The following is a 27,590-nucleotide window of genomic DNA, read 5'->3' as shown; positions in this document are numbered from 1 at the left end:
ATTCTAACAACTTATTGGATATGTTGGGGGTGAGTGAGAGTGGAGCATTGAGGACTGTGATACCAGGGACTATGAACCTGAGTGAATGGACAGATGGTAGGGACCTCAGAGGAGAAGACAAGTTTGGAAGAAAAGAGAATTGAAGTGGGGGCAAAAATGGCTAATTAATTAATTCTGTTTTAGACAAGTTGATTTAGAGATGCCTGTGGAATATTCAGTTCATATTTTCCCAGAAGAAGAGAATAACTCCAGAAACCCAAGTAGAACCTCAGAGAAAAAAAAATGTCCTGTCCGCAAGGACTACAAGAGTACCTGGGAGAAATGAAATGAGCCAGAAATGTGATATCTACGGAAGCATAAATGGCAAAGAAAATTCACACCTTTGAACACATAATGATAAACTTTGCCCAAAATTAAACTCTCTAAAAATTAGGACGGGCCGAATAGAAACTGACAACTTGATGAAAAAGCAAGAAATGTTAAAATAAAAAGACTGGAAGATAAAACCTGCAGAAAATGTAAGGAATAGTAAATAAAAAAAACAATTGAGCTAGGAAACAGGTTAAGAAGAGATAATCTAAGACTCATCAGGATTGGAATTGAGGAGAGAGAGTAAAGCTGGATCAAGGAATCACCTTCATAAAAATAATACTGAAATTCTTGTGAGGTGATAAAGTACGATGAAGGCATGATCCTTTGAATTCTCTCCATACTTCCATGCCAATCTCAATCAAACGATCATATAGTACTTTGGATTGCATCTCATTTCCAGTCATTTCTGTCCAAATATAGCTAAGGAGGGCCAGGAACTACGTCTTCTTACACATAGAACATCTGTTCAATAAACATATATCAATGCTAAACTCTTTGGTAACTCAGAGGGGTCAAGAATGCTCTACTACCACTTTTAGTCAAATCAATCAGGAATCCTTTGTAGTAGAGCATTCTGGCTTAGAATGCAGTGGTCCTGTGGGACCCCCGGGACTTCAATTACTGAGAGGCCTGCTAGAATTCTTTTTGTGCCCAAATCAAGGAATATTATAATTTGGTATCTTAATAATTTCATCCTTCAAAAGGTAGAGAGGATGATAAAGGGAACCACTCCTTGGGAGCTCTTCATAAACAAGGAAAAACTGGTTCCTGGAATGAATGTGATGGGAACCTAGCTCAGGGGAGAAAGTAATCACTTCGTTTTCTATAGAGAAGATGCAAGTTGGGCACAATCTAGCTAGTGCGAGAGAAAATTTCAAATGGTTCGGAGAAAGGATAGGAAACATGAGGCCATAGGTTGAAGGAAGAGTGAGAAATTCTCAAAAAGGAAATTCTAAAGATACAAAGAGACCATTCTTCTGAGGGAGGAAAAGGAGTCATCCAAAGGGCACATATAGAAGACATGTATAGAAGATGAAAGGAAGTTCAGGAGGTTGGTGATGGGAGGGAAGGAGTTGGAAATAAAAGTGAGGTGGCAGCTTGATGGCACAGTGGATACTACTGGCTCTAGAGTCAGGAGGACCTGAGTTCAAATCCAGCCTCACTCAGCACTTACTAGCTGTGTGACCTTTGGCAAGTCAAGTAACCTCTCAAAAAAGGTCCCCCTCCAAAATAAAAGAAAATAAAAGTGAGGTGCCATTCTGGGCATCAAGGGTAATTAAAGGGCAAAGGAAAGAAAAACATCAAGATCATCAAAGCACAGAATGAGGTGAGGCTGAAAAGGAAAGCAAAGAACAACTCAAAGAGGAAAAAAAGAGGTGGATGAAGAAAGGGATGTGTGCTACTTAGGGTATCTGGGCTAATCATAATGGATGACATGAAAGCAGAGCTAATCAAGTTTGACTTTGTTTCTTTTTTTTCTTCTTTGTGAAGGAGATCATCTTTTGATTGCAATGGAGAGAACAAAAATGGTCAGCAGGGAATTCATACTCAAGATGAGTTCAAGTTACCAGGCCCAGAAGAATCCCATGCGTGACTGCTGAGCAACTGTCAATGTCATTTGAAAAGATCACAGGGAATGGGAGAAGAGTTATAAGACCCAGCAAGTGTGTTTGCCCATTAATAAACAACTTTCACCTTTCTTCATTCCTCTAGTACTCAGTGCAGTGTCTGGCACATAGTAGGAACTCAATAAATGCTTGTGGATAATGATAATAAAGGTAAAGTGTGTTTAATATTCACTTTAACAAAAGAAGCTCTCGCTACTAAGGCTTTACTGGCATGACCATCACAACTCTTACTGCTGTTCCTTGTACCCCAAAGCTGAGAGCCCGTGGCTTTTTCATTATTTGGAAATGCTGAACTCTTTCTGATCTCTGTGGCACAAGGAAAGGGGAGAGCTTCTTCCATGATGTCAAGCTCAATGGGGGCCTTCTTCCTCTTTAAGCACCCTTACAACTGGGGGCGGAGGTAGTCAGACTGTTGTGATAGGGGAGCCTCCTGCCAGTGGCTACTGGTCTAACTCGGATCTGTAGAATGGATCTCTTCATGTGAGAGGATGATGATGATACAAGGAAACTGAGAGGCAGTTGCATTCTCTGATCTCTCTCCTCTTCCCTCTGCTCCAATTTATTTCATTCCCAATCTGCAAGGAACATCTGTGTCAAAGGTTGCTTTGCAACTCCTTCAAGTGTTATGATTCACAGCTGTGGAGGCTCCCCAGAAGTGACCCACCCCTTCACTTAGACATAGTCCTGAATATCAGACCTGTTTGCATCTGAGGCCGTGGCCCGCATAGGTTCCTGGAAAGACAGCTGGAAGCTAGATGATGTCCCCCTTCCAAGTGGCAATGCAAGAACGGTGTGACATTTCAAAATTTACACTTCACTACATGTCACCATTTGTTGGGCTCTGCATTTCCTTAGAAAGAAAAAAAAACCTCCAACTGATTGTCATTAACTTATCAAAAGATCGCCCAGAAAAATAGGAGTTAATGACCTTGCTGTGTCTCCTTGTGTGACTACCATGCTTTGAAGAACCAAGAGGCGGCTTCAGTAAGGAGGCCTGGGGCTTCCCCCTACCCGTATGACCCTGTGTAAAAGACTGTCCCTTTCTTGATCTCAGCTTTCTCTTGGAAGGAAGGTTGAGAGAATGAGGCTAGGTAATAATAAAAACATCTATTTATATAGGGTTTGGAGGTTTGAAAGTTTACCCACATCACCTCACTTTATTCTCACAACAAGCCTGGGAGGGAGGTATTATAATTGTTTCCATTTTACAGTTGAGGAAACTGAGGCAGATAGAGCTAAGTGATTTGTCCAGAAGTCACAGAGCTAAAAAGTATCTGAGGCAGGATTTACACTTAGGTCTTTGTGACTCCAGGCCCAGTATTCCATCTACTACAACATCTAGACCTGATGGTACTAAGCTAGGTGATCTCTAAGGTTTCTTCCAACTCTCTGATGCTGAGATCTTCCTCTTAGTACAAATCTTTCCTTTCAGGGTGGCAGTGAGGCTCATATGAGCTAATGGATATAAAGGGCCTATCACTATTCTCATATTTTCCTCCTTGCTTTAGTCATAGTTTCTGCCTCCAAGAAGTTTACAATCTGGCTGGGGAGATGAAACAACTAGATAATAATAACAACCACACTATCTAAGAACTTTACATGGGAAGGCAGACACTGCTGCTGGGAAAGAAGCTCAAGAAAGGAAGAGCCATTGCATGGAGCTTAATGGAAAATGTGGACTTTACAGAAAACTTCTGCAACTTCTGAACTTCTGAAAAGAAACAGGATTTCATCTTGACATCATAAATGTCAGATGGTGAGAAAGGGAACATCTGACATTCAGTAGAAATAAGAGCAGAATTCTCATGCAGTTTCGTCATGCGGGGAGTTCCTAGCGTAGAAACCCCCTCTTCCCATGTCACTGCATCCATGGCTCCAAATTGCAGAGAGTCTCCTAGAGGCAATGAGGGATTAAATGGCTTGTCTGAGGTGCCACAGTTAGGATATGTCAGAGGCTCCACTAGGTAAAAGAGGTAGTTCTTTGTCTCATTTTTTACCTAGTCTTAATTAATCTGAGACCTGTGAAAGACCTTAGTTTAAAAAAGGCCAACGTCTCCCACATTTGTGGCCATCTCCGGTCATTCTGATCTGGCTACTGGAGCCTGATGGCTCCATAGGAGAAAGTGAGTCAGGTGACCCTGCCCAGCCTCCAGTTGCTTGAACGTCATGCTATCATCTCTCTGATGTCGCGGTGCTCTTTGAGAACAAAGTCAAACAACAGCAACAGCGACATTCTAAGGGCTTAATATAGTGCTCAGCACATAGTAAGTGCTTAAGAAATGCTTTTTTATTCATCCATTCATTTACCGAGGCAGAAACAAAGGACAATCATGGCTTTTAATGTCAGAAGCACAAGCTGGATAGACTGGAAGTCCGATCCAGTGTGATCATTCTTGTGCTTTCATGAAATCAAATTGTTCACTTTCTTACCTCTGGGGCTGTTGAGTGAAGCTTCTGATGCTCTCCCTCCATCTCCACAATGACTCTGGTCAAAGGGAAGACACTGATCACCAGTTCCTGCCACTGTATCAAAATTCTTAGCCAGATCTTTGGTTTCTCCAAGAGATCTCAATCTGTAGACTCTTCTTGTATTTGTGTCTGACAGGTAAAGGGCTTCAGACACTGGATCCACAGCTAGGTAGTATTTGTGAGCAGGACTTGTGCTGAAGAAAAGCAAAGCAAAGCTTTATGAAGCACTGTGTCCAGTGCCTCTCCTCCCTCCTTTTCCCTTCCCCATCCCGGGCTCCGTCCCCAGTCCCTCTGATCTCTGTCAAAAATAAAACAATTCTCGATTCTCTGAACATGCTACTATTGTCCATCTTGTACCAAGATGATGAGCCAGATCCGCCATCAGCGGATTCCGCACTTGGAGTGGTTTTGCTTTATTAGTAGAAGGGAGGAGATTAGAAGAGATTACATGCTCCTATTAAATCACCTTTCTCCAGTTCACTAGAAAGCAAGCCAGATTTGGAAAGAGGGGCATATTCATTTAGATCTTGTCATTGACTCAAAGAAAAGAGAGGGGTAAGAGCCATTCATGTAATTAAGCGTGCCCTGGCACCCTATAATTTAATGTCTTCTTCACTGCCTGGCCCCCAGATATATTCACAGATAACAATGTATGGAAAGGAGACTTGTAGATTTAGGGCTGAAAAAAACTCTGGGACAAACTGATGCTGAAGCCAGGGGCCTCCAGGGGTAGCTTCTAGCTCTGAGACCACTGGAAGAGATACTGTGATGAAAGTAGAGTCCCAGCAGGTCCCTACATTGACTTGGCAGTCATAGCAAATGGCACATTGTGCAAGCAAAGATGGCTTTGTGAGGGGCATGAAAACTTTACATTTAGTTTTCAAATCTCTTTTCAAATCTCCAGTCTACCAACATCCTTCCGGGACGATGAAGGGGCCATGACCTTGCCTGGAAACAGCCTTCATTGCTTTTATAACGACTGTGTGTTGAGTTTCAACAGAGTCAAATGAATTGGTCTTTGTTTAGGAAGATCCTATTGGCCCTTTCTCCAAGGAAAATGTTACTTTCCCAAAAGCATTATCTCTATCCATTATTGAATACTTCTAGAGTGCCCATGAGGGAAGTTGGAACGATCACTCTCCCCAAATCTTAGTTGAGGGCACCCAATGACAAGCAAGTGTTAAGGGAGCGTGTGTGCCCAGGGATGCTAAAATCTCAGATCCCAGACGAAGAGCGGAAGTCAGCTGAAGAAACTATGTGCATCCAATTTCAATTGTGGGAGGTTCTCCGAATTGTTTTTTCTTGGAAGATTGGGGCTGGCACTGAAAGAATGAAATAGCCCTGAACACCAAAGTAAAACCTCATGGATGGCATTTTTTGGCCACAAAAGCAAAACTGGCAGACTCAGAGTTGACATACCACAACCATAAAGAGTTGTATGCCGATTCCCATGTAAGGGTGTGAGTTTGGAGATAGGTCTGACCTTTGGAAAATGGGCCAAAACCCATAGAGAAGCTGATCCAGAAAACACAGTGGCACAGTGGCCTTCTTCAACTGGAGAGTGTGAAACAGCCTGTTAGATTTGAGGGCATCTGAACGTTAGCTATACATTCAAGCTGGACCCAGCAACCTAGCAAAGACCACTTCATTCCTGCTAGTTGAGATCATATCTCTCCTTAAACGTGCAATTAATGCTTTTAATTAATACCGTGTAACATTTTCCTAGCGAGCAACCTTACAACCAAGGCAGCAAATCTGGCCTATAAGCAGCGGCACTGTACAAATGCAACCTGACTGAACAAAAAAAAAAAATAAAAAACCCTTCTCAGTGCCAGGTGGTGCAAAAATTTGCACTCAGGAGTAAACACATTCAATTTTCTCCTTTGCAATTCCAGCTAATTTAGGAGGGATTTGACGTGTGGAATGCACAAATATGTTGGAGTTCTCTATCATTCCACATTTGCCCACTACTCCTTTTGGGTAAGAAAAAATATCACCGAATGTTTGAGAGTGGGACAATATCTGAGCAGCCCTCTAGTCTAACCCATATATGAAAGGAATCCCCATTACAATGGACCTGAGAAGGTCATCCAGCCTCAGGTTAAACATCCTCAAAGAATGGGAACCAGGCCAAAAGGCATCACTGCACTGAAGCATATGAAACTTCCACTATGCCTCTCTTAGACTACTAACTGGGTCACCCATTATACTGCATCTCTGCCCAAAGCTTATTGAATTTCTTTTTTTTTTACTTAAGTTGTAGATAGTAGGATCACCTATGGCTAGAGCTCCCAGACCCTTAAAGATGACCCCGATTTCATATGACGTACTCATTCTCAAGCTTTCATTTTCCCCTCTGTATTTTTTGACGTCAAACTTTCTCAACATTTCCCCAATGAAGCTTGTCTTGGGAGAGCCCTCTTTACCAGAAAGAAGCTCGCCTAGGTTACAGCTTTCTCACAGTATTTCTGTCGATTTATTTAAGAAGGCAATATTCTGTTAGGACATTCTGAGAAACTGGTCTCTAGGTGGGAAGCAGAATTTACTCACCTGTGTCTGGTATCTCTGTTTCTAATGTGCAGATATGATCCAGGAGTGGTCAGCCAAAAGAAAAGAGGGAGTGGTTAGTATTCCAGGGCAAGTCAAATCAAGGCCAACATTCACCTGCCTAACCAGAGATATTCCATCAAAAGACTCTGGGGATCAAGGGGATGGTAGTGTACCTTGTGACTCCAAACTGCTGATTGGACTGAGCCCAGGTGAACAGAACTGCCTACTGGGTAAAGAATAGCTGAGGTCATCAACTAGCTATGTTACAGAGGCAGAGATGATCCACCAAGGCCAGCCCTTTTGGTCCCCTAGTCCTATGGGCAACATTGGGCATGAACGGAACAGACTCAACAAGTGGGGGGTTCCATGGCTAATAAGGATGTAGCCATCTTTGAGGGTAGGTACTCAATTAACTGACTTGGGGACAGGCAAACTCTTGTGCAAAGAAATGTCTGTGAGAGTTTCTTAGATAGCCACTTTTATTTGAAAGCCTTCCCCGATGTCGTTATCAAAAACGAAGGTGTTGTCTCTTATCAGTTAAAATAGAAACACTTTGGTATAGCAGAAGAAAAGTAGACACACACACATGCCTCCATTTGGAGCCGATTCTGATTTAACCTTAAGGAACCATTCTAAAGACTAGCAGACTCGATCACTGGAGGATCCCAGGGATTAGTCTCAGTGAATCAGAAGGAACAATAAAGATTGCTGACTGCTTTTCCCTGACTATCCCTCAAGCCTCATTTCTGGCTTCTGGCTTCTCTGGCATCTTTCACTTCAAGTGCCTTCCCCTTGAGATTACATCTGTTAACCCTAATTCCAAGTTATTCATATATTATCTATTCTATTAGCATGTGAGCTCCTTGAGGGCAAGCAATGTGTTTTTCTCTTTTTCTATCCATCATTTGCTTTCATAAATTCTTGTTGACTGACTACTTCACCTGGGATCACACCATTTCTAGAGTTTTTTTGTTGAAGGAGCTCCATCATCAGGTCTCAAAGCATAGAGTGAGGGTAGAGCAGCTGGTGATTGCTGCTCATCATATTTAAGGCAGGAGCAGGCAGGCCTAATCTAGTAGGACTTTTTATTCAAAGTTCTAGAAGACACTTCAAGTTAAAATCTTGACTTTGGTCCCATGGCATGGGTTCTGAGAGGGGTTAGAGCATATTAAAAGGTTCTGAAATTCTTGGATTTGAGTCCTCACAATGAATGTGACAGAATGTCTAGAAAGGGAGGGAAAGAGGTAGGATTTGACTTTCTTGCAGCTGTTCCCATGATTGCCAATAATTTCACCAGGAAGTGGAAAAATTTTCCTGTTTGTCCTCAATTTCCTCATCGGTAAAGTGAGCTGAAGAAGGAAATGGCAAACTCCTCCAGCAGCTGTGCCAAGAAAATTCTAAATGGGGTCACAAAGAGTTGGACATGACCGAAAAAAATGAAAACGTAACACACACACGCACAATGTTTTTGTTTTTCTTTGTGCCTTCAAAACTTAACAGAGTGCCTGGCACTCTTGGTGCTTGGTGATTATTTGGTGACTGGTTCCCCAGGGCACTGAAATAGAGGCTCCCTTTGTTTTGAACCCTAAGTATGCATAAACCCTGCTCTTCCTGGACCCTCTCTCCCAACCTCACTCTGATTGCTCCTCAACTACTGCTGTTTTGATCATATTCTCCCCTTCCTCGTTCAGACAAATGAATTGAAAAAGCTAAGGATGGTTCAGGATAAACTGAGATTTTCCACACTGGAGAATAAGGACAATTTGGAGAAGAATTAATGTTTTCTATCAGTATTTGCTAGAACCAGTACAACTGAAAGAGCAACAGCTTTGAAGTCAGAGGATCTGGCTTCAAATTCTCACTCTACTGGTAACTACTTTCTGGATAAATCACATTATCACCCTGGACCTTCACTTCCTTCTGTCAAATGAGAGGAGGTTCCACCAGATGGCCTCTGGGGTCCTTCCCAGATTTAGATCCATTATCCCTAAAGTACTCTAACTTTTCCTTCTCTATTTCCTTTTAAGGACAGTGCAGAATAAATATCCAGAGCATATCCTGGCATAGGAAGGGGCTGTGACACCAGAGATGCAGGATTTCAGTTGGCTTTAGAAAGTCCTGGGCTTTCGGTCCTGGCCGTGACACATAATGGCTATGTGATGCTGGCCAATGCAAATCATGGAACCTCTTGGGGTCTCAGTTTTCCCCTCAGTAAAATCAGGGATTTGGACTTAACACTAATTCAAGTCTGGTCATCTCAAACAGAAACCTGAACAATAGAGTATGAGTTCCGTTTGGTTTTGGAACTCATATCATTAATGGATTTTCTTGTAGCATCATTAAATTAGCAGATGAGATGGGGACAAGGCGATATGAACCATTTGGATTCTTGCAAAACCCTTGATAATGGAATTTAATTCTACCTTTAAAAACTGCTCCCAGTACAATCAGGAAACTCCAAAGCGGCTCTATGCCCATAAAGAAATACATAATACACGAAGATCGACCCCCTCAAAAACTGCCCTGTGTGGCCTGAAGAAGGCTAAGAAGATTCAAGGAGATATAAGTTCTATCTTCAGTTATCTGAGAGGCTGCCATAGGGAAGAGGGAAGAACTGGGAGGAGGAGATGAAAATTACAGGAGGACATTTCAGGCTCTAAGGAGTGGGGCTAAGAAAAGACAAGATAGTACGATATGAAAAGATCTGAATCCAGAGTCAGAGGACTTTGGGCCCAATCTCAGGCAAAAGCATTTTGTAGAGCCTCTCAGGTTCTACTTTGCAATCAAAATCTGGGATCCCGGGACTCTAGTCCACATGGTGCCAAAGTATGAATGAAAGCATCTGAATCTGGCAGAGAGAAAACATCTCAATACGGACCCAACCTAAAGTCACGGAACCATGTTAGGGAGTGTGATTACATCTCAAAGTACTTGGAACTTAGAGATTCACAAGAAATTGCTGAAGAAATAATCATTTTCTAGATAGGTAAATGGAATAATGTCCACAGTCCTGTGCATGTATATAGAAATACACATATTTACATACATGTATATGCTTAATGCTCGGCAATATCACGGAGGTCTTGTCTTAAGTCTGAGCTCTTCACGTGCTCACTTTTCCATTCACAACTCCGATGGCGGTCAACCCTTCTGACTAAGTTAGCATGGATTTCCAAAGCGAGACTTGACTAGGATTAGCAGCCACTATTGTACTAGGGCCAACCAAAAAGTTGAACTAAAACCTGGGATATACAGAATTGCTGCCTCTGCACTGAGGATCTAACTAATGTGGTGGTTTTCAAGTGAGTGAAACTTTGTTAAATCAAGTTCTCTCTCGGTGAATTTTCGACCTAGGAAAGCTCAGCATGCACATAGGTAGATACAGTGCCTTCAGTGACATGCAGCGTATTGGGGGTCATCCACTGGGACCTGTCAGGCTGCATGTGAGCATGGAGCCCAGAAGGCAGGCGAAGGTATCGCCCGAGGTATAGTTTGGCAAAAGGACAAGGGAACGAGGAGTTCAAGGGCCACTAGTAGCAAGGCCATGAAGAGAGCCATGTGAGGTGTGAACACAGGCAAAATGGGGATTGAGGTGGCCATAGAGAGGAACAAGAATGAGGAAGAGTTGGGAGGCCAGGAGGTGAGGATCAGAAGACAGAAGGCAGGGAACCTTTAAAAGAGGAAAAGAGTCTGATAGAAAAAAAAATATTCCTATTTTTTTTGTTTTGTTTTAAATGAGCTTCTCTATCGAGTTCTACTCCTTTTACTTGGAAAGTTGGTTCCCTTATGAGAATCAGCTGAATAGGATCAGGGAGAAATTAAAAGAAGATGCCAAATGTCTTGATAAAAACCTAAAAAGTGAAAATATCAAGGCGTTTTGATATCAAACATTTGTTTGGTGATTTCCATATTTACTAAACACTTTTGTCTAATGTTCATCCTGATATTTGGCATCCTGTTACCAAAACCTAGGCCTCCTCAGGGTTTTGGGAAGAAGGCCAGACATTTTCAGATCCAACTGATTTCCCAATCTGGGAGTAGTATCATTTTGATCTGCTTATCAGTTTTTCTGCAAAGACATTTTCCTACTTAATACTGAAGTCCTCTTCCTGCCTTACTATGGTTTGGAGGTAATCTGACTTCATCTCTTTTTTCCTTTGCTGAGACAACTGAGATTAAGTGACTTGCCTAGGGTCACACAGCTAGTGCCTGAGACCAGATTTGAACTCAGATCCTCCTGATTTTAGGGCTGGTGCTCTATCCACTGCACCACCCAGCTGCCCCTGACCTTACCTTCTTAAAGGTTATGTCAGAGGAGTGAAAGCTTTGGCAGATCATACATAGCCATATAAAGGCTCTGAATGTGCCAGTCATCAAAAAGACAACCAGGCTAAAGCAGAGATTCATCAGCACACTAATGAGAAGGTGCTCGAGTTTTTCTCCCAGAACAATTTTCGAAGACCTTTGATGAAACCATAGAAAAATTACTATTTGTGCCACAACCAGTGTCCACAGCTGAGTAGCTACAAAATGAGTGAGCTCACGTTCCATCGCTGGGAAGATCTCTCCCTATATTCCCACAGCTCTTGTAGGGGCCAGCGCTTTCCAGAAGTGAAAGAAGCAGAATTTTGCCAACCATTGTTTTTCTTTGGACTTGCTTGATCTGTGCTGAGCTTTAACTTGCCTCTATAGCCTATTTTTATTTTTCCTGAGGCAATTGAGGTTAAATGAGTTGCCCAGGGTCACACAACTGGGAAGTGTTAAGTGTCTGAGGCTGAATTTGAACTCAGGTCCTCCTGACTTCAGGGCTGGTGCTCTATCCACTGCGCCACCTAGCTGTCCCTGTAGTCTATTTCTTATTAGCAAAGGAACTGAATGGCTTTCTTTCCTATGGTAACATTTGTAATTATAATGAAGCAATTTATGAAAACTGTAGTGAATTAATGTGAAAAAGAGAAATAGGGTCTTGGGACTAGAAGATTTCCCCAGTGAGGCAAGAAGGAATAATTCAGGCTAAGAGAAAGGGGATAGGTGCCAAAGGAAACATGGCAATCAGTAAAGTTTTATACATATACATTCATATAAATATATATGTAGTTATACACACACTCATATAAATATATATGTAGTTATACACACACACACACATACATATATATGTTCCGATGTATTCATATGTGTGTGTGCATGTATGCAAATACACGGGTCTGTATGTGTGTGTAAGGATAGACATGTAGCTGAGTGTTAATTGAAAATAAGCCAAAGCTTGTTCAATACTTGGTGCCCCCAGTATGCATCACTCGCTCAGCAAATGTTGACTGGCTTTTTTACCTTCCTTGCTCCCATGCCCAACTTCTTGCTCTTATTCTGGGGAAGGACATGGGGAGTCAAAAGAACTCCTTCCTCATTGGAGGTGAGATGAGGGACAGCCACCATTTTATGAGGCGATCCACTTCTAGTACCAACCAGAAGCTCCTGGGACACATTTGAACTATTCTGTTCAGTTTTCCAAAACATCAGAGAAAGCCGCCACCAGAATTGTCGCCCAATCCCAAATGAGTGAATGGCTTGAGAGGAACACATTTGTGTCCTGCAGAGCCACAATGGGAGAAATGGACTCACTGGGATCACAGGGGCTAGAAGGAACCTCAGAGGCCGTCTTCTCATTTTAAGGATGAGAAAGCAGAGCTCCCTAAGGTAAACTGGTTTGCCTAGTAAGCATCAGAGGTGAGATGTGAAGCTAAATTTTCTGACTCTGATTTCCACTGGTTCATGTTACTTATTTACTGATTTGTGGGTTAGGGGATATTTAACAGGCAGAAATTCTCTTAAAATGTATTCAAATATTATATACATGAAGACCGAATAGAAATCAGCACATGATATGTTTACTTTTTTCTTGTGGCTTTTCTCTTTTGTTCTGATTTTTCTCTCCCGACATGAGTTGTAAAGAAATAAGTATTAAAAAAAATTTACATGAATAATCAGAAAAAAAGAACACAATAAAAAGTAGAAAAAAACCCCAGAAATGTTATATACATAAAGATCCTTATAGGGAGGAGGTAAAAGTGTGAGACGGTATATTCTTGCCTTGCAAATTTATGAGGGCTTCATTCAAATATGTATTTTCCCCATAGCCAGCCTGTTATATGTAATGGGAATGGTTCTTTGTTCTATGTTCAGAGAAACAAGACATTCCCACATGTTAACCTGTTCAGTGTCCCTGTATACCATGCTTTCAAGTTTTGAGACTAGTTGGGGGGAGTCACGTCATCCTTTTAGGTCACAGACAGACTTAACAACACTTTTCTCCCCTCATTATTATTCTCGCATATGCGAGTCCTTAGACTCCAGTCCAAATTCCCAAGGAGCTACAACTGTATAGGAAATGGTCATCTATGCAGAAGGATCTCTCTCCCTTAGCTCTGGGGAAGCACAGCAGATTTAGATCATGAAAGCATTCTGTATAAAACTGGAGAAGTCAGCCAGTGGGTGAGGCATCCGATCTCCCACATCTATTTTCCTCCCTTTACTTCTTCCATCTTTGCTATCTCAATTAATCGTAATATTTAATGATTCCAAAATGGGCGTCTGGGAACGGAAGCAATAGACTACACTTTGTCTCCTATCTGCTTAAAATTCTGGGAAGTCCAAAGAAAGCTCCTGCAGCAGGGGGAAACTATTGGGAATGGCATCATTCATGTGGGAAGGTTAGTTTTCTCATGTGCATGAGAAAATGATAGGAACCTCTATCTCTGCACTATGGCTTCTTCATGGGGCTGCATCCCAGCTGTTGGGACTTAGAGCAGAGGAATCAGCAGAAAGCTGAGATCCAGCAAGAAGTAGGTCTGGCAGAATCCATCTCCTGGGAGCGTCCAATTGCTTAGCAGTGTGTGCCCATAAATTTCACATCAACAAATTTGGATTGGATAACGTGTGTGCAGCCCATGTTTCATCTCTTTTGGGATGGCTGCTGATTCACTGCTAAAGCACCTGTTTAGAAAGCAGTTGCTGCTAAATGATAGGTAAAATGGACAGGATGGGTCATTATTCCATAACACATTAAAACCTAGTCCTGGTGACCTTATATCTGCTAATACACCTATCCATAGGCCAAAGCAAAGAAATCTGGGATAACTTACCTTAATTCCAAAATACTGATGGAACTTCCTGATGGAAATATCCTCCTTACAAAATTGAAGTCTCCGATATAAACACTGCCATCGGGGCCAGATGCTAAGGCAACTGGAGCAAAAAGTTTATTATTGTGGGCCGGGCCATTGCAGTTGGTGCAGGCAACACTTCTCTGGTGTCCATTTCCCATGATGGTTGAGATGACTGGAGGCTGCTGGGAAATGAACATGTTTTCTCCATTCCCTTTATGCACGATTCCTAGACAGAACAAAAAAAAAAAAAAGGGAGGGGCATTAGATCATCTGTCACGTTGTAGCTATGGCGATTTTCTGTTCTCTTTGGCATAATTTGAGCTAGACAAAAGTCTCATGGATGGCTTGAGATCAGAGTTCTACTTCCATCATATTATTGTTTGACAGTATATGTGGGGTGGGATATTTTACTTTCCCGCATACTTCAGTTTATTTTGGTGCCCCTCCTGCCTCAAGCAAGATATTTCTCTCGCTCTAAATTATGCCCCTCTATTTTAAGATTATTCTAATTAGGTTGAACAAAGTATAGTTGAACAAATCACAGCCAACTAACAATGATCTCCCCGTTGTAAATTACTCTAAAATCTCATCAATTTGGACATTCCTTCCAATTATGCAGATCTCAAGCTATCCCTATCTGCCCGTGCCATTTCACAGGTTCAACACAAGGGAATCCACTCAATATGCTGGGAGCCTTCTCTCTCTTCGAATATCATAAGAGTATCAGTGGAACACTTGGGCTATCCATCCACTTGTCATCCCTTGTCCTCACCACATAACCTGGATGGGTTCTTTTTCAATCCTCCATTTCCCTGGTGACATGCTTTATGTCTGTTCTCTTTGGAAACTGGTCACGTGGTGGAGCCCGCTTTCACCTATTGCATATTTCTGCATTGCCATATAATACTAGGAAAGTATTGCTACACAGAGATTATTTGTGGCTAATTTCTCATCTCTAAATGGTTTTTTCCCTACACCCTGGGCTACCTTTCCCCTTCACACAACTTGAATAGCGGCAGAATACTCACTTGAATGACCATCCTAGTGACAAAACATCAGGAAGGTGATTTCCTGTTGCAGTAAAAATCTACCTATCCATCTATTTATCACCAGGATATCTTGTCTGCATTTCCACAAGATAGACAGGGCCCTCAGTGCATCTCCTTTATCTTGGGATCCACTGTCATTTCTTCCTTTTCGTCAGGGGAAACAACCAAGATACCAACTATGTTTGCCAAAACACTGGTCAACAATTTTGAGGGCTCTTCGGCTTCCCCAGGAGGTGAAATGTTCAGGATGTAGAAACACATCTGTGTATATTAACCCAGACTGCCTGCCAAGAATTGAGTGAGCACTTAACTACTGAGAAGTCCGATCTACTATTCTCCCCCAGCCCCACTCACTTCACTGGGCTTGCTCCTATTGCTCTGAGTCCTCTGAGAAATGCTTCCCTCAATTTTCCCAGCACGTGACTCTCAACTCCAGAGTCCCACAATAGAAAGTATTGATTTGTCAGAGACAGTAATATCACCAGCCCAAATAAATAAGAGAATAAAACATGTCCGGCAATATGACATCAACATTATGGAACAGAGTCAGAAGCTGCCTTCCAGGAAACTGAAATCCCATTTATCCTTCATCTCTTAGACTTCAGATCCCGCTCTTTCTCCTCCCCCTCCCTCCTTTGGGCTTCTTTTTCAAAGACAGCTTCTGCTCGAGGCAGAACTTTTCACTTTGTTAATGAGTATGATCTGGTAATACAGTCATTTCTTAGAATTTTGAATATTTAATTAAGGAAGATGAATAGAGTGGTGCTCTCTGCTCCCAGGACAATGTTTACTTTGGAAATTGATTCTACTCCAATGAGAATGAGCCGTGCCTCGGTCTTTGAAGACGGGGCTGATCTGACAACAGTGGCACTGAAAGGAATTCTTGCCATCATTAATAACTGAATCCTCCACCAATGAGACCCTAAATGTGGAAACTGCCGTTTCCACATGGCAACTGTTTCAGCTATGCACTGTAGGGCATGGCATTCAAAACTCTTTCCAACGATTGGTTTAGAAACACCAGATGGGGTATTAACATTTATTTTCTCAGGTAGCTCTCATACACGGGTACATGCATATGTGTGTATCAATATAATGGTATACTTAACAATTACCCACAAAATGACATGTTATTACTAGACTCCTGGCAATTTGAAAAACTAAAGATGTCTACGCTAAAGCATTCCTCTAAGTCTGCAATTTGAAAACTCCCCCTTTCCATTAGAAAGCCCGACACTTCATCAAAGACGAATGATTAAAGGAAATAAAACATAAGGCAATGTACTTTCTGATTACATCTCAACAATTTCTGTCTTGCTTTCATGCGAGGAACTGAAGTGCCGATGTACCGAAATTACCATTCCCGTTTCAAGCTGGAGCAGTCGGAGCAGAAATGGGCAAGCCCCTTTTGTGTTGCATAAGAAAAAATAGATCATTTTGAAGGTTGTTTTTGTTGTTTTGAGAATCTGTTTAACCTTCCATTATACAACAGTGGGGCAGGCCATCTAGCAACGATGATTTAACACCAGTTCTTCTGCAAGAGGTTGCTTTAGAAATATTGTGTTTATGTTCCTGGAACTCTTGATCAATTACCAGTAGCCCCTTTCCATTTTATTCCACCATCAATGCTCATTTTGAAAACAGAAGCAAGTGATCCTGAAACTTAGCACATGATATTTATGGGAAAAGGCCACATTCTTGCTATGCTTTGGGCATCACAGAGTTAGTGAAGAAAGCCCATAGGTTTGGGCCCATTGGAGTCTGGGAGAAGGGTGCTGTGTTCATTCCTCCATTTTTCCCCTCCCATTATCAAAATTTAACTCAGTTGGGCAATAAGGCAGAGGCACGGCTAAGCATTTGGCTAAACCCTCCTACTCTTTACTTAGAACTGTGGAAGCTTATAAAGAAGTTTGAAATGAAAATTTCCCTCAGAAGCCAGTGGGTGGAGCTTTATGTTGATTTTAGAGAAGACATCATTTTTCAAACTTATGAATGAGGGCCACAATCCATATTTCTCTCAAGAGATGACTGAGGGGACAGAAAAACAAGCTGGGAGATACGCCAGGGTAATCAATGGAAATGCCCGTCCCTGCCCCATGGCAAAAATCGCTTGCTTGACAGAAGCTACTACTTTATTTCTGAGGCTGTGAAGTTCGTGGAGATTGTTTATTCATCTTCAAAAGATGACAATTCCGTCAGCGAGTGCCCTGGACAGCTTCCTCCTGCTCAATCACGTTCAGAGCACACACCAATCATTGTTAAAGCTCATCTGGCAGCCGACATTAGGAAGCCTATTTGCTATGATAGCATACGGCAACCAGCGAGCTGGCTCCACCATGGGTGAGCAATGTTGACTGTTAACACCTTCTAACTTCAAAGATCCGAGTTCTTCAAAGAGGGCTAGTTGATTTTGAAAGCTATCCTGTACTGTAGAATATGAGCCCCTTACTCAGACACATATATCTGAAGAAAATAGATACCATATGTGTGTATGTGTATATATATACACACATGTATATTTGTATACACACACAAACGCACACACACACACACACACTTCTGGCACAATATCTCAAAATTATTCCTCTATAGCCAATAGCTAATTTTCAGAAAGATATAATTGCTACAAGTAGCATGAGAAATGGTCTGGAAATACTACCTACTAGAAAGCTTACACTGTAGAAGGGATGTGTAGCCAAAGGAAAATAGAAGAGTGATGGACAATGGACATCCAATCTAATTAAAGTGTCTCTTTAACCAGTAAGACGAAATTGAGGGGGGGAGGCGTAAGACTTGCTTCTAATCTGCTGTCTGTCTTGGATCGAAAAGGAACAGCTTCCTAAAGAGCAAATTTCTCTGCTTCCTACCCCGACTTCCACTCCTCCCCTCCCAGTCCCCACCAAAGGAATAAGAGCAGAAGAATTTGGAGAGACGTTTCCTATCGCCTTCATCAGTTAGCAAAGGCCAGATGACCCCAGGGGAAAATATCATTGCTTTCCAAATTGGCCTTTCCAAAACAGCTCTTTTGGATTTATCATTCCTACTTAGAAAACAGTTTTTGTGGGTGGGATTTAGATTAGCAAAGCACCTCAGGAGAGGTGTTTGTGTCCAAGGTCACACCACAAGACAATGGCTGAGCTGGCTCTAGGCCTGCTTCCCGGCATTCCCATGGGCTCTTTGACCAGCATGGGGGCTTCAGATGTAATGATAAAATGAACAAATGCTTCCTTTTGAAGAGCTGGCCAACGTGAAGCTTCTGACTTAGAAGAAACCCTGAGAAATAATTTGGCACCAATGAATGAAAAACTAATTAATGGTGAATTAGCATGGAAGGAACCAATTCGATCAAGTCAGGAGCCAGCCCCCCCCCCCCCCCAGCCAAATTTCCTCAATCATATTTCCTTTTTTCCTGAACTCTGAAGGTGGTGAATGGTAAACTGTAAGAGGATACCGACCAGGGGAGCTCACAGCTGGAGGTGGGCTTGATTGAGGTCAATTCCCTCTTTTGTGTTTAATGTCAAGGACAAGCATGTGGAAAAGACAACCCATATGAGCCAAGAAAAGTGGGCGAGGAAGAAGTGGTTTCTGAAAATGTCAAACTATTTCCAATCAAAGCAAAAAACCTAATAATTTAATAAGTGACACATGCCCTTTCAGATTTGTACTATTTAAACTCTAGCTCTACTTTTGACAACAGAAAAAGAAAAAGCTGACATTTTCAATGAATGTTGTTGTCCCGTTCAGTTATGAGACTCAGTGGTCCTTGTGATCTTGACCCATTATACTTTCTGAAGACAGAAATGAACTTTGAACTCTTCTTTGAAAAAAGAGGAAGAAAAAGGGATAGAATGATGATAACAACAATGGCATCTGCATAGTTTTTAAATCGGCAAAACACATCCCGATTCTTCGAGAAGCATCAAAAGGCAGCTTTGGGTAAGAAATCTTGGGATATAAAGACCATTGGTTTGTAGAAAAGAAAAGTTTCAGAAATTTTCGAAAGCTGTAAGAGTGAGCTCAGAAGTTTTGTGAAATTTGGCAAACATGAAAAAGGTTCATATAACTTTCAGTTGTAGAATTTTGGAAAGCAAGCAAGGAAGTTTTCTCTTCAGGTCAGTAACTCACTTGAGCCTTACCAGAGCTCTGTGTGTCACTAGAGATAAGATTATCCCCATTTTGCAGTTGAGGAAATTGAGGCTCTAAAAGGTCAAGTAGTCAGCTACTGTCAGAGGTGTGACTTGAAGTTAACTCTTGCTGACTGCAAGACCAGCATTACAGCTATGATGAATGTGGTTTGATGGTACTGGTGAGGGTAGTAGCTCAGTTTCCTCAAGGAAAGCTCAAAGAAACCATGGACAGACAGATATCCAAGAGGCAACCCATGTAATGGAAAGCAGTTATATTATTGCTTCAAGCCTCATCCTAAATCCTGTATTAATTCTACTTACATCCTATGTGAGAGACATGTATTCATGTTTCAAATTTTGCTTTTCTACTTCAGTTGCCGGTTCCCCAAAACTCACCTCTTTCAGCCTCTATCCTTCCCAGGGTGAGAGATATGGTGTCACCTTAGTTTATTTCTGCTGCACTCTTTTCAGATGTCTTGTATAAGGCCAATTAAGGAGAATTTCATCTTGAGTCAGGGCTAATGACTCAAGCTTAAGGTCACAGGTTTGCTCGAGTTACCCCGTCCTATGGCCTGTCTCTTACTACCTATGTGACCTTGGATTAGTCAGTCTTCTCCTCTGAAATATGGCTAGAAGGCAGTGGGGATGTGAGGCCCATTGGTCTATGTGAAAGAAAAGTTTCAGAAATTTCAGAGTGCTACAAGACTGAGCTCAGAAGTTTTGTGAAATTTGGCAAAAATGAAAAGGTTCACATAACTTTCAGTTGTAGAATTTTGCTCCTGGTGTCTGGTCAACATGGGAAGGTCAGTTGCAGCATGAGATTTGATATGTCAAGAAATTTAAAATTCAAAAGACTTTTATGATGTAAATGAGCTTGTCTGTGGGAAGGAATCAGACTAATATTTTCAGGTAAAATGAGAAGCTGGCAAAAATCATTACTGTCACAGTTTAGTTACTAAGGTTAAGGCGTAGATTTAAAAGAGGGAAATTTGGCTTTGAAATGATTCCAAAAGGAGCAGTGTCTACCACTGTTTGAATTTAAATGCCTATCAATGGCTTGTTACATATATACGCAAGTTCCTCGTCTTTCTCTGTAGTGGGTTTCTGGATGAATCGGACATAGGCTGTTTACCTTGGGATCCAGATGTTACAAAATTTAGACCCCTGTACCCAGACAACAGTCCCATGTGACTTCTCTCTTTTCCCCCACATCTGGCTGTGGCAAGTTGGGGGTTCCCTTCTGCAGCGGCCTTTTGTCTTAGAAAGGGCATTTCATGTTATCTTGTTTTCTTTGGCTTAAAGATGGTCTCAGAGGACAAGAGCACCTGCCTTTCTTGAAGTTCCGCGCCCCCCCCCCCTTTTTGAGGACTGTGCAGTTAAGAGCCTTTGGTTCATTTTAGCCACCAAAGTGCTCCGAAGCACTCCACAGAAAGAACAGCTCAACCAAGCAACCAGGTTCTGGGAAAGAGCTGCTTCTTCTTCTCTCCCATATTCCCAGACACAATGTTGCTGTAAGTTGCAGCATCAGAACATGTATGTGTGTATTTCCCTGTCATGACCTGTAGTTTTATATATCTTCCTTCTATGCCTACTTTTGTGAGGTAGGTGTGTGTGTGTGTGTGTGTGTGTGTGTGTGTGTGTGTGTGTGTAAGAGAGAGAAAGAGACAGAGAGAGACTTATTTACTGTAAATTTCCCATATATAGGTGATTAGGCTAATTTTCACCTTGATCAATAATGATTTGCATATTTGAGCTAAAATTTCTCCATTATGATCAAGGTATACCTTGAATTATATTTGCTTAGTCAATTTAAACTTCTGTTTTCTAAGACTTGTGAGAACGTAATATGTTGGGAAGAATCTGGTAAAACACGATTGCCAACATGAAAAACTTCCAAATTGAGAAAACTCTTGAAAGATGTTTCTACTTGTTTCCATGAACAGTTAAAATGTGGAGAAAATGAATGCGGTCAGTTGTATCTTCCTGAGTTCCCACAGGTATGGTGGCAGAATTCCCAGGCAGGTCTTGCCTGGGAATAAGTCATCGTCTGTTTTTGGCCATTCATTCAGGCTATATGTACTTGCGCAAACCGGGAAAGAATTCCGAATAACTGAGGTAGAAAATTTAAGTTAGAATCTCCAAAGTGGAAAGTGAATTGCCCCAATACTTGCATCTTTGGTCTCCAGACCCCCACATAAGTGTAAATTCAACAGACAGTCATGAGATTTGAAAACACTGCTGCTACTTCCTGTGACTAATGGATAAAGATGATTTAGATTTTTGGCTTTCTCTGTAGCTTTGAATAGGTTACTCTTTTTTTTTTTTTCTTTGAAACAATCAACTCTTTTGCTCTGGCTTTTTTGAGATTCATTTTAAACTGGATGATGTAGTTTTAGGAAACTACAATGAGATGAGAATCCCTGGCCCAATGGCCATTGAGCTTCCGTGTGGGTCCCCTGACTTTCTTCTCATCTCTGACTGGCTTTTGTGGTTTGATTGTCCATTTTGGTGACCATTCATCCCTTGGACACACAGAACCCCTTTTATTCATCTGCTGACCAGTTTCTTGGGCCTCTTTTGATCTGAACAGAGACTATTTGGGAAATAGAGGAAGAAATTCCAAATAAAGGCAGACCCTGGAAAAATAAATTGCATCAATTCCCTTGTGCAAGACCCTAGTTTTTGTCTTGAGCATCTGAGCAAGGAGCGAGGAGAAGAAAAAGCCTCATAGTCTTGCTGCATTAGTTTTGATGAATAAAGTACACACACGCAGGCCTGCTTTGAAATACAGAGGTGACTTGTAAATGATTCCCAAACAACAGAAGAAAATTAGCAAAAGATAGAAAAACTACAACAGCATGTGGATCAGAAAAGGTTTGGACCACAGTGAGGCAAGATACTGTGCCCATATTGGAAGAGTGGCTTTTTTCCCGATAGAAAGGGATAAAAAAGTCAGTGCCCTTGGAAGTCCGACTGTTTTTCATACTTGATGATGCAGTAAGCAAAAAAATCCCTTTTCAAGGACTGAGTGTGAGGCATATATGCCTCTAAAACACTTTGTAAACCTGGAAGCACAGCATTAATGTCAGATATTATTATAGTTCCTTTATATCCATTTTCCTTCCCTTGATTGAAAAATTATTTTTATTATTATACGGTTATAAGCCTAGGGGACCCTCCAGATAAATGAGTGTCTGTAATAAGCAGACTTTAGTGAGGAGGTGGTTGTGCCCCATTCAAGGGCACAACGTCAGAGGTAAAGGAAGAATGATCATATATCGTTGCCTTTGAGAAGGCAAGAAAATAGAACCCAGTGGGTATCTCTTGAAAACAACGTGGATCCCAAGAATGGGGTGGGTGAGTGGGATATATATCAGGCTCCCTGACAGCTAGGTATCATAGCTGATAGAGTATGGGTCTTGGAGTCACAAAGTCCTGAGTTTGAATCCTGCCTCAGGCATTTCTAGCTCTGCAACCCTGGGTGAGTCACCTCTCATAGCCTCAGTTTCCTTACTTGTAAAATCGGGCTAATAAAACCCACTACCTAAGAGGAATGTTGTGAGGGCAACATGTGATACCCCATGTAGAATCCTTAGTAAACCTGAAGGCATTACACAAATGCTAGATTTTATATTTAGACCATAATGAAAATGTGAACTTGGAATAGTAATTTTACTCTCAAAGAATTGACTTGAGGCAAGATGAATTTGATGGCGTATCTTCAAGGAATCTGAATGCAAATAAGAGATTCTGTTAACTTTTTAGTATCCTGGATAGCATAGTTTCATGAAAGTATGGTTGAAGGATCTCACTTATTGATTGACTAGTTTCTATTTGTTTTAAGCTTTATCTATACTGTTATTATTTAACTCCTAATAATTTATCCCTTTAATATGTGGTTTAACTATCATAATGCGATGAGGTGTGGGCGTAAACATATATTGGATTGCTTGCCATCTAAGGGAGGGGGTGAGGGGAAGGAGGTGAAAATTTGGAATACAAGGCCATGCAAGGGTCAATGTTGAAAAATGATCTGTCCATATGTTTTGAAAATAAAAAGCTTTAATTAAAAAAATGAAAATAAAATGAATGAGATGTGGGTCTGGAAGCTTAGGAAGAGAATCGAGGATCCAGAAACTGGAGAAATTGCCTGGTACGGTGTGAGAGCACACTGGCTTTGAAGTCAGAGGGCCTGCCTTGCAGTCCTGATTCTGCTGTGTACTACCTGTGGGACTTGGATTAAGTCATATTCCTTCCCTGGCCTCCACTTCCTCATCTGCAAAATGAGAGGGCTAGCCTGCTGATTGCAGAATGCTAAACCAAAGCTGCAGACTAATAGACACATGACACATATGGATGCAGAGTAGTTCACTAACTACACAATGCTAGTATATATACTTTAATAACCCCGGCAATATTGTTAAGAGTTGAACTTCCTTTGAGGGGTGGACTCCACTGAGGCTAATCGGACACATTACCGTTGGACTATTGGACCACCATCCTACTTTGATTTTGCAATTATACTAGATCAGAAATCTGATGAGGAGATTCATCACATTGCCACTGGAAATGATCACTGACACGATGGGCACGTTGCCCACTTAGTAGGACCCCATAAGATACGCTGAAATTGTAATCGTAGTTCTGAGCAGGACATTCAAGCACTGCCTCTTTTCCAGCCTAGGATTAGTGGCAAGTATTGGAAAAGCAGGCTCAGGAAAGTTTTCTAACCTGACCATTTCTAACCTGATTCGCCTGACCCTTGCGTAGTATGAAAACATTATACGAATATCAGTTCAAGAGCTAAGGATCACCTAGGATCAAAAGAGGGCTAAAATAAATCAGACTCCACAAGAGGATAGAAAGTCAGTCTCAAATTTTTCAAGATACTTGGTACAATGCAATTTATGTTACTACGGGAGTATCCCAAACCTCTTTTCCTCCTTTCACAGAAAGTTCCTACGGGCCCTGACAAAGATACTTAACTACTCAATAATGCTCTTTTGTTTCCAGTAGATAACTGGTATAAGCAGAGAAGAAGAAAATATTTGCTAAGCCAAACATTTTGAATATCTATCTATTATGGTAAGCCAGAGCAGCAGGAATAAAGAGGTAGGATATAGTTAGTCCCTAATAATAACTCCACATTTTCAGATTCCAGAATTGTTTTTCTTTTCTACCGCTGTATATCCTACAGCGGATTTCTGGATGACATTATCCCAATTCCCTCGAACCTGAAGATGATTCTTGTCTCTTCCCGAAGGGGTCAGTTTTTGGCAGTGTCCAGCCTAACTGTGCTGACGGGATACTTTGCCCCAGATAAATGGACTTGTCACGAGTGGGACCGTGAATGGCTCTGGCAGCCACTACCATGCCAATGAAAAGCAAATGCTTACTTTTTCTACCTCCCCCACAGGCCAATATAGTCTTGAGTTGTGAATCTGGGCCACCAAAAGGGCAGACTGAGAATTCAGATTACCAATGCATGACTGCCCCTCAGAGGAACACATTCTGTATGGGTCCTATTTATGTTCCTTATTTTAGATGTTTTCATTCCTTAAGCTTTGCTATTCTGCTTGAGTTCCTGTTTCTTACAAATTAGCTTCTCCCAGCCACTGGCCAGAGAAGGCGTGTATGGCACCTCCTAACCAAGTGCCTTCCCTTTTTTCTGATGTTCTGTAGAAGACTTTCATCCTTTTCTAGGGAAGATTTCATCGTCAAAGAGGTCCAGGTTCATAGGTTATGCTTTGTTCCCCCAACTTTAGGGATTTACTCTCAGGAAAATAACCCCTCAAATGTCCCAATAGTGCATAAACCACTCCTGGGGTGAGGTGCTTGAGTTCCTCAGCATTTAGGCTAGTGTTCTCCATCGCCAGAGAGTTATCATGGCATTTTGTCCCTGAATTTCTAAGGCTTATCGTGGCCTACCACGCCCCTAGCTATCAGGGTTAGCTATTTGGGTGCTGGTTTGGGGCCTCTCTCTCTCTCATGACTGATGGGACTATTGGTTGAATTTTCTCCTGCAATATACTTGCTTTATTTATACCATGATGCTCTTTCACAGTCGCTTCTTGATCCTTTCATCGGGAACCCGCGTACCAATTGCCTTATACATCACATTACCAAAAGCCTCAACACAAAACAAACCAATTGGGGTCACCATACTCACCACTTTGGGGATTCAGAACATGATGCTTATTCAAGGACCAGCCTCCGAGATTTGAAGAATCCATCTCAAAGCCTTGTAAAACAACTGTCCTCCTCTCCCAGAGAATAAAGTTGGGACAGGTTTCATACTCATATCCCACTGATACTGCAAAAAAGATGGATAATGGCACGTTAACAATTTGCTTCCACCGTTTCATTTTCTAGCAAGCGAGAATCCTGTGGACACCAAGATTCCATAGCTGCACTGCGTTCGGATTGGGGCAATGACTATGATACAATAGGATGCAGATATACCCATACCCACCACTCCCTGGCAAATAATACCAGTCATGGTCAGTGTTCAATGAACAAACTGGAAAATAAGGGCCATTCAAAAGTCTGTACCTATTATGTTTACAGGATTCGGCCTAGTTCTCCTACTCCTGGAGAGGAGGAATTCAGGGAAAAGCAAAGACCAAACTATGGGCATAATGGAGGGGAATCTGGCACTTGGGAAATGCAAGGAGGAAAACAGGGCTAATTCTCTGACACTTGCTTACACATAGCAGTGATAAAACTTGCACTTGTCCAAATGAAATTTCCCCATTTAATGGGTAACTTCAGTTTCCTGCACGTAGCTAACCAACGGGCTCTCATCCAGGGTCCATTTGGCGACTGCTCCAATGAAACACAGATGTTGTACATTCAACTTGAAACACTGGTGTGCCATTGAGATAGGAAGTGTATAATATGGTACCTTGAATGTCTATAAGAACAGATAGTGGGATTCGCATAGCTCAGAAAGATAAGGTTCTGCTTATTAGGGTCCCCTTTGGGAAAACTGCTTTTAGAGCATTCCTGAATTTCAGGCTCCCAAATTCAAAGCTGCTCACATCCACTTAAGTGGTGCAAAACCCTGGCTTATCACACACTACATACCCGGCAGCTGTCTTCCTTGCCCCTTGCAGTCTCACATAGTCCCTACTTGTGCTCTGCTATTGTTTTTGTAGAACTACTTCTTCCCCATTGGCAGATGTCCCCAGAGAATCCAATCCCTTCGTTTAGCACTCTGTTATGCAAACTGGGCATAAAGGCCAACTCTAACAAGGGCCAGTACAACATGGTTGGGAAGTGAAAATTCAATCAAAGTGCTTTGTGTTTTTTGGCTTTGGGTGGCAGGAAAAAAGATGGTTGGTTGGGTAAAAAGGAGTTTAGGGGGAGCTGGACTGCAGACAAGCCAAACCACGTCTAGAATTACAAACACAAAGCTTGCCATTATCAACATGGGGTTTATTCACATAGTAGATTATCAGGGGTCCATTTTAAGCTCCAGTTGGCTTCCCTTCACCACCTAGTATGCACGGAGGACACCGGTTTCCTCCCTTCCCCAAACTGTCCCCCAATTAGTTGTTAATGCTTAGGGAACAGGAACTTATTTTTATATTAGTCCCAACCAAACATAATTAAGAAGAGAAAACAGCTGGAAAAAATCTACATAATGCATTCCATGTCAATAACATTCTCTTCTAATGTCTCCTTGTGGTGTGGAGGTGACCCTGGAAATTCGATGGCTAAGCCAGCAGAGTGCCAAGCTCAAACCCAGCTGGAGAGGCTGGGTCATGCACGTATTGTCTAAAGACTGGCCCAGCTACATGCAGACGACCCGACATGTAAAAGCCTGTCACTTTTTCATCTAAAAAGACCCGAAGGGGTTCAGAGCCATTTTAGTGAAATGGGCACCTTCTTGATCTTGAGCACTCCATTTTTGACACTGTCCACTCCATTCTAATATGGCGAGAAGAATTACTAAAATTTGGGGCCAGGAGGGACCTCTGAGGCAACCTAGTCCCAGCTTTCACCCAACACAGCAATCCTGTCTCCAGGGTTCCCCCTGGAGGGATAAACATAGCGCTTATTCCGTGCCAGGCACTGGATTAAGCACTTGACAAATATTATCTCATTTGATCCTCTAAAACTTTCAGTGATGGGGGAGCTCACTACCTCCTAAGGTAATTTGTTCCACTATCAGATAGATTTCGTTAGAGCAGAATGGAAATATTCCTCCCTTCAACTTTCAATGGT

General features: G+C 41.9%; 1 protein-coding gene across 1 annotated transcript in view; it reads right to left on the bottom strand.

Annotated features, from left to right (window-relative positions):
• The window catches only part of TENM1 (teneurin transmembrane protein 1), an 828,896-nt gene that overhangs the window by 75,162 nt on the left and 726,144 nt on the right, over window positions 1-27,590 (bottom strand). Inside the window, exons 19-22 of the mRNA XM_051969260.1 lie at window positions 25,531-25,674; window positions 14,162-14,411; window positions 7,020-7,040; window positions 4,431-4,663 (exon numbers count right to left, since the gene is read on the bottom strand). Coding sequence (XP_051825220.1) covers window positions 4,431-4,663; window positions 7,020-7,040; window positions 14,162-14,411; window positions 25,531-25,674 — 648 coding nt within the window. The remainder of the gene's footprint in view (window positions 1-4,430; window positions 4,664-7,019; window positions 7,041-14,161; window positions 14,412-25,530; window positions 25,675-27,590) is intronic.

Source organism: Antechinus flavipes, chromosome X (genome assembly GCF_016432865.1).
Source record: "Antechinus flavipes isolate AdamAnt ecotype Samford, QLD, Australia chromosome X, AdamAnt_v2, whole genome shotgun sequence".
Taxonomy (NCBI): Eukaryota; Metazoa; Chordata; class Mammalia; order Dasyuromorphia; family Dasyuridae; genus Antechinus; species Antechinus flavipes.
This window is presented reverse-complemented; position numbering and strand designations above follow the sequence as displayed.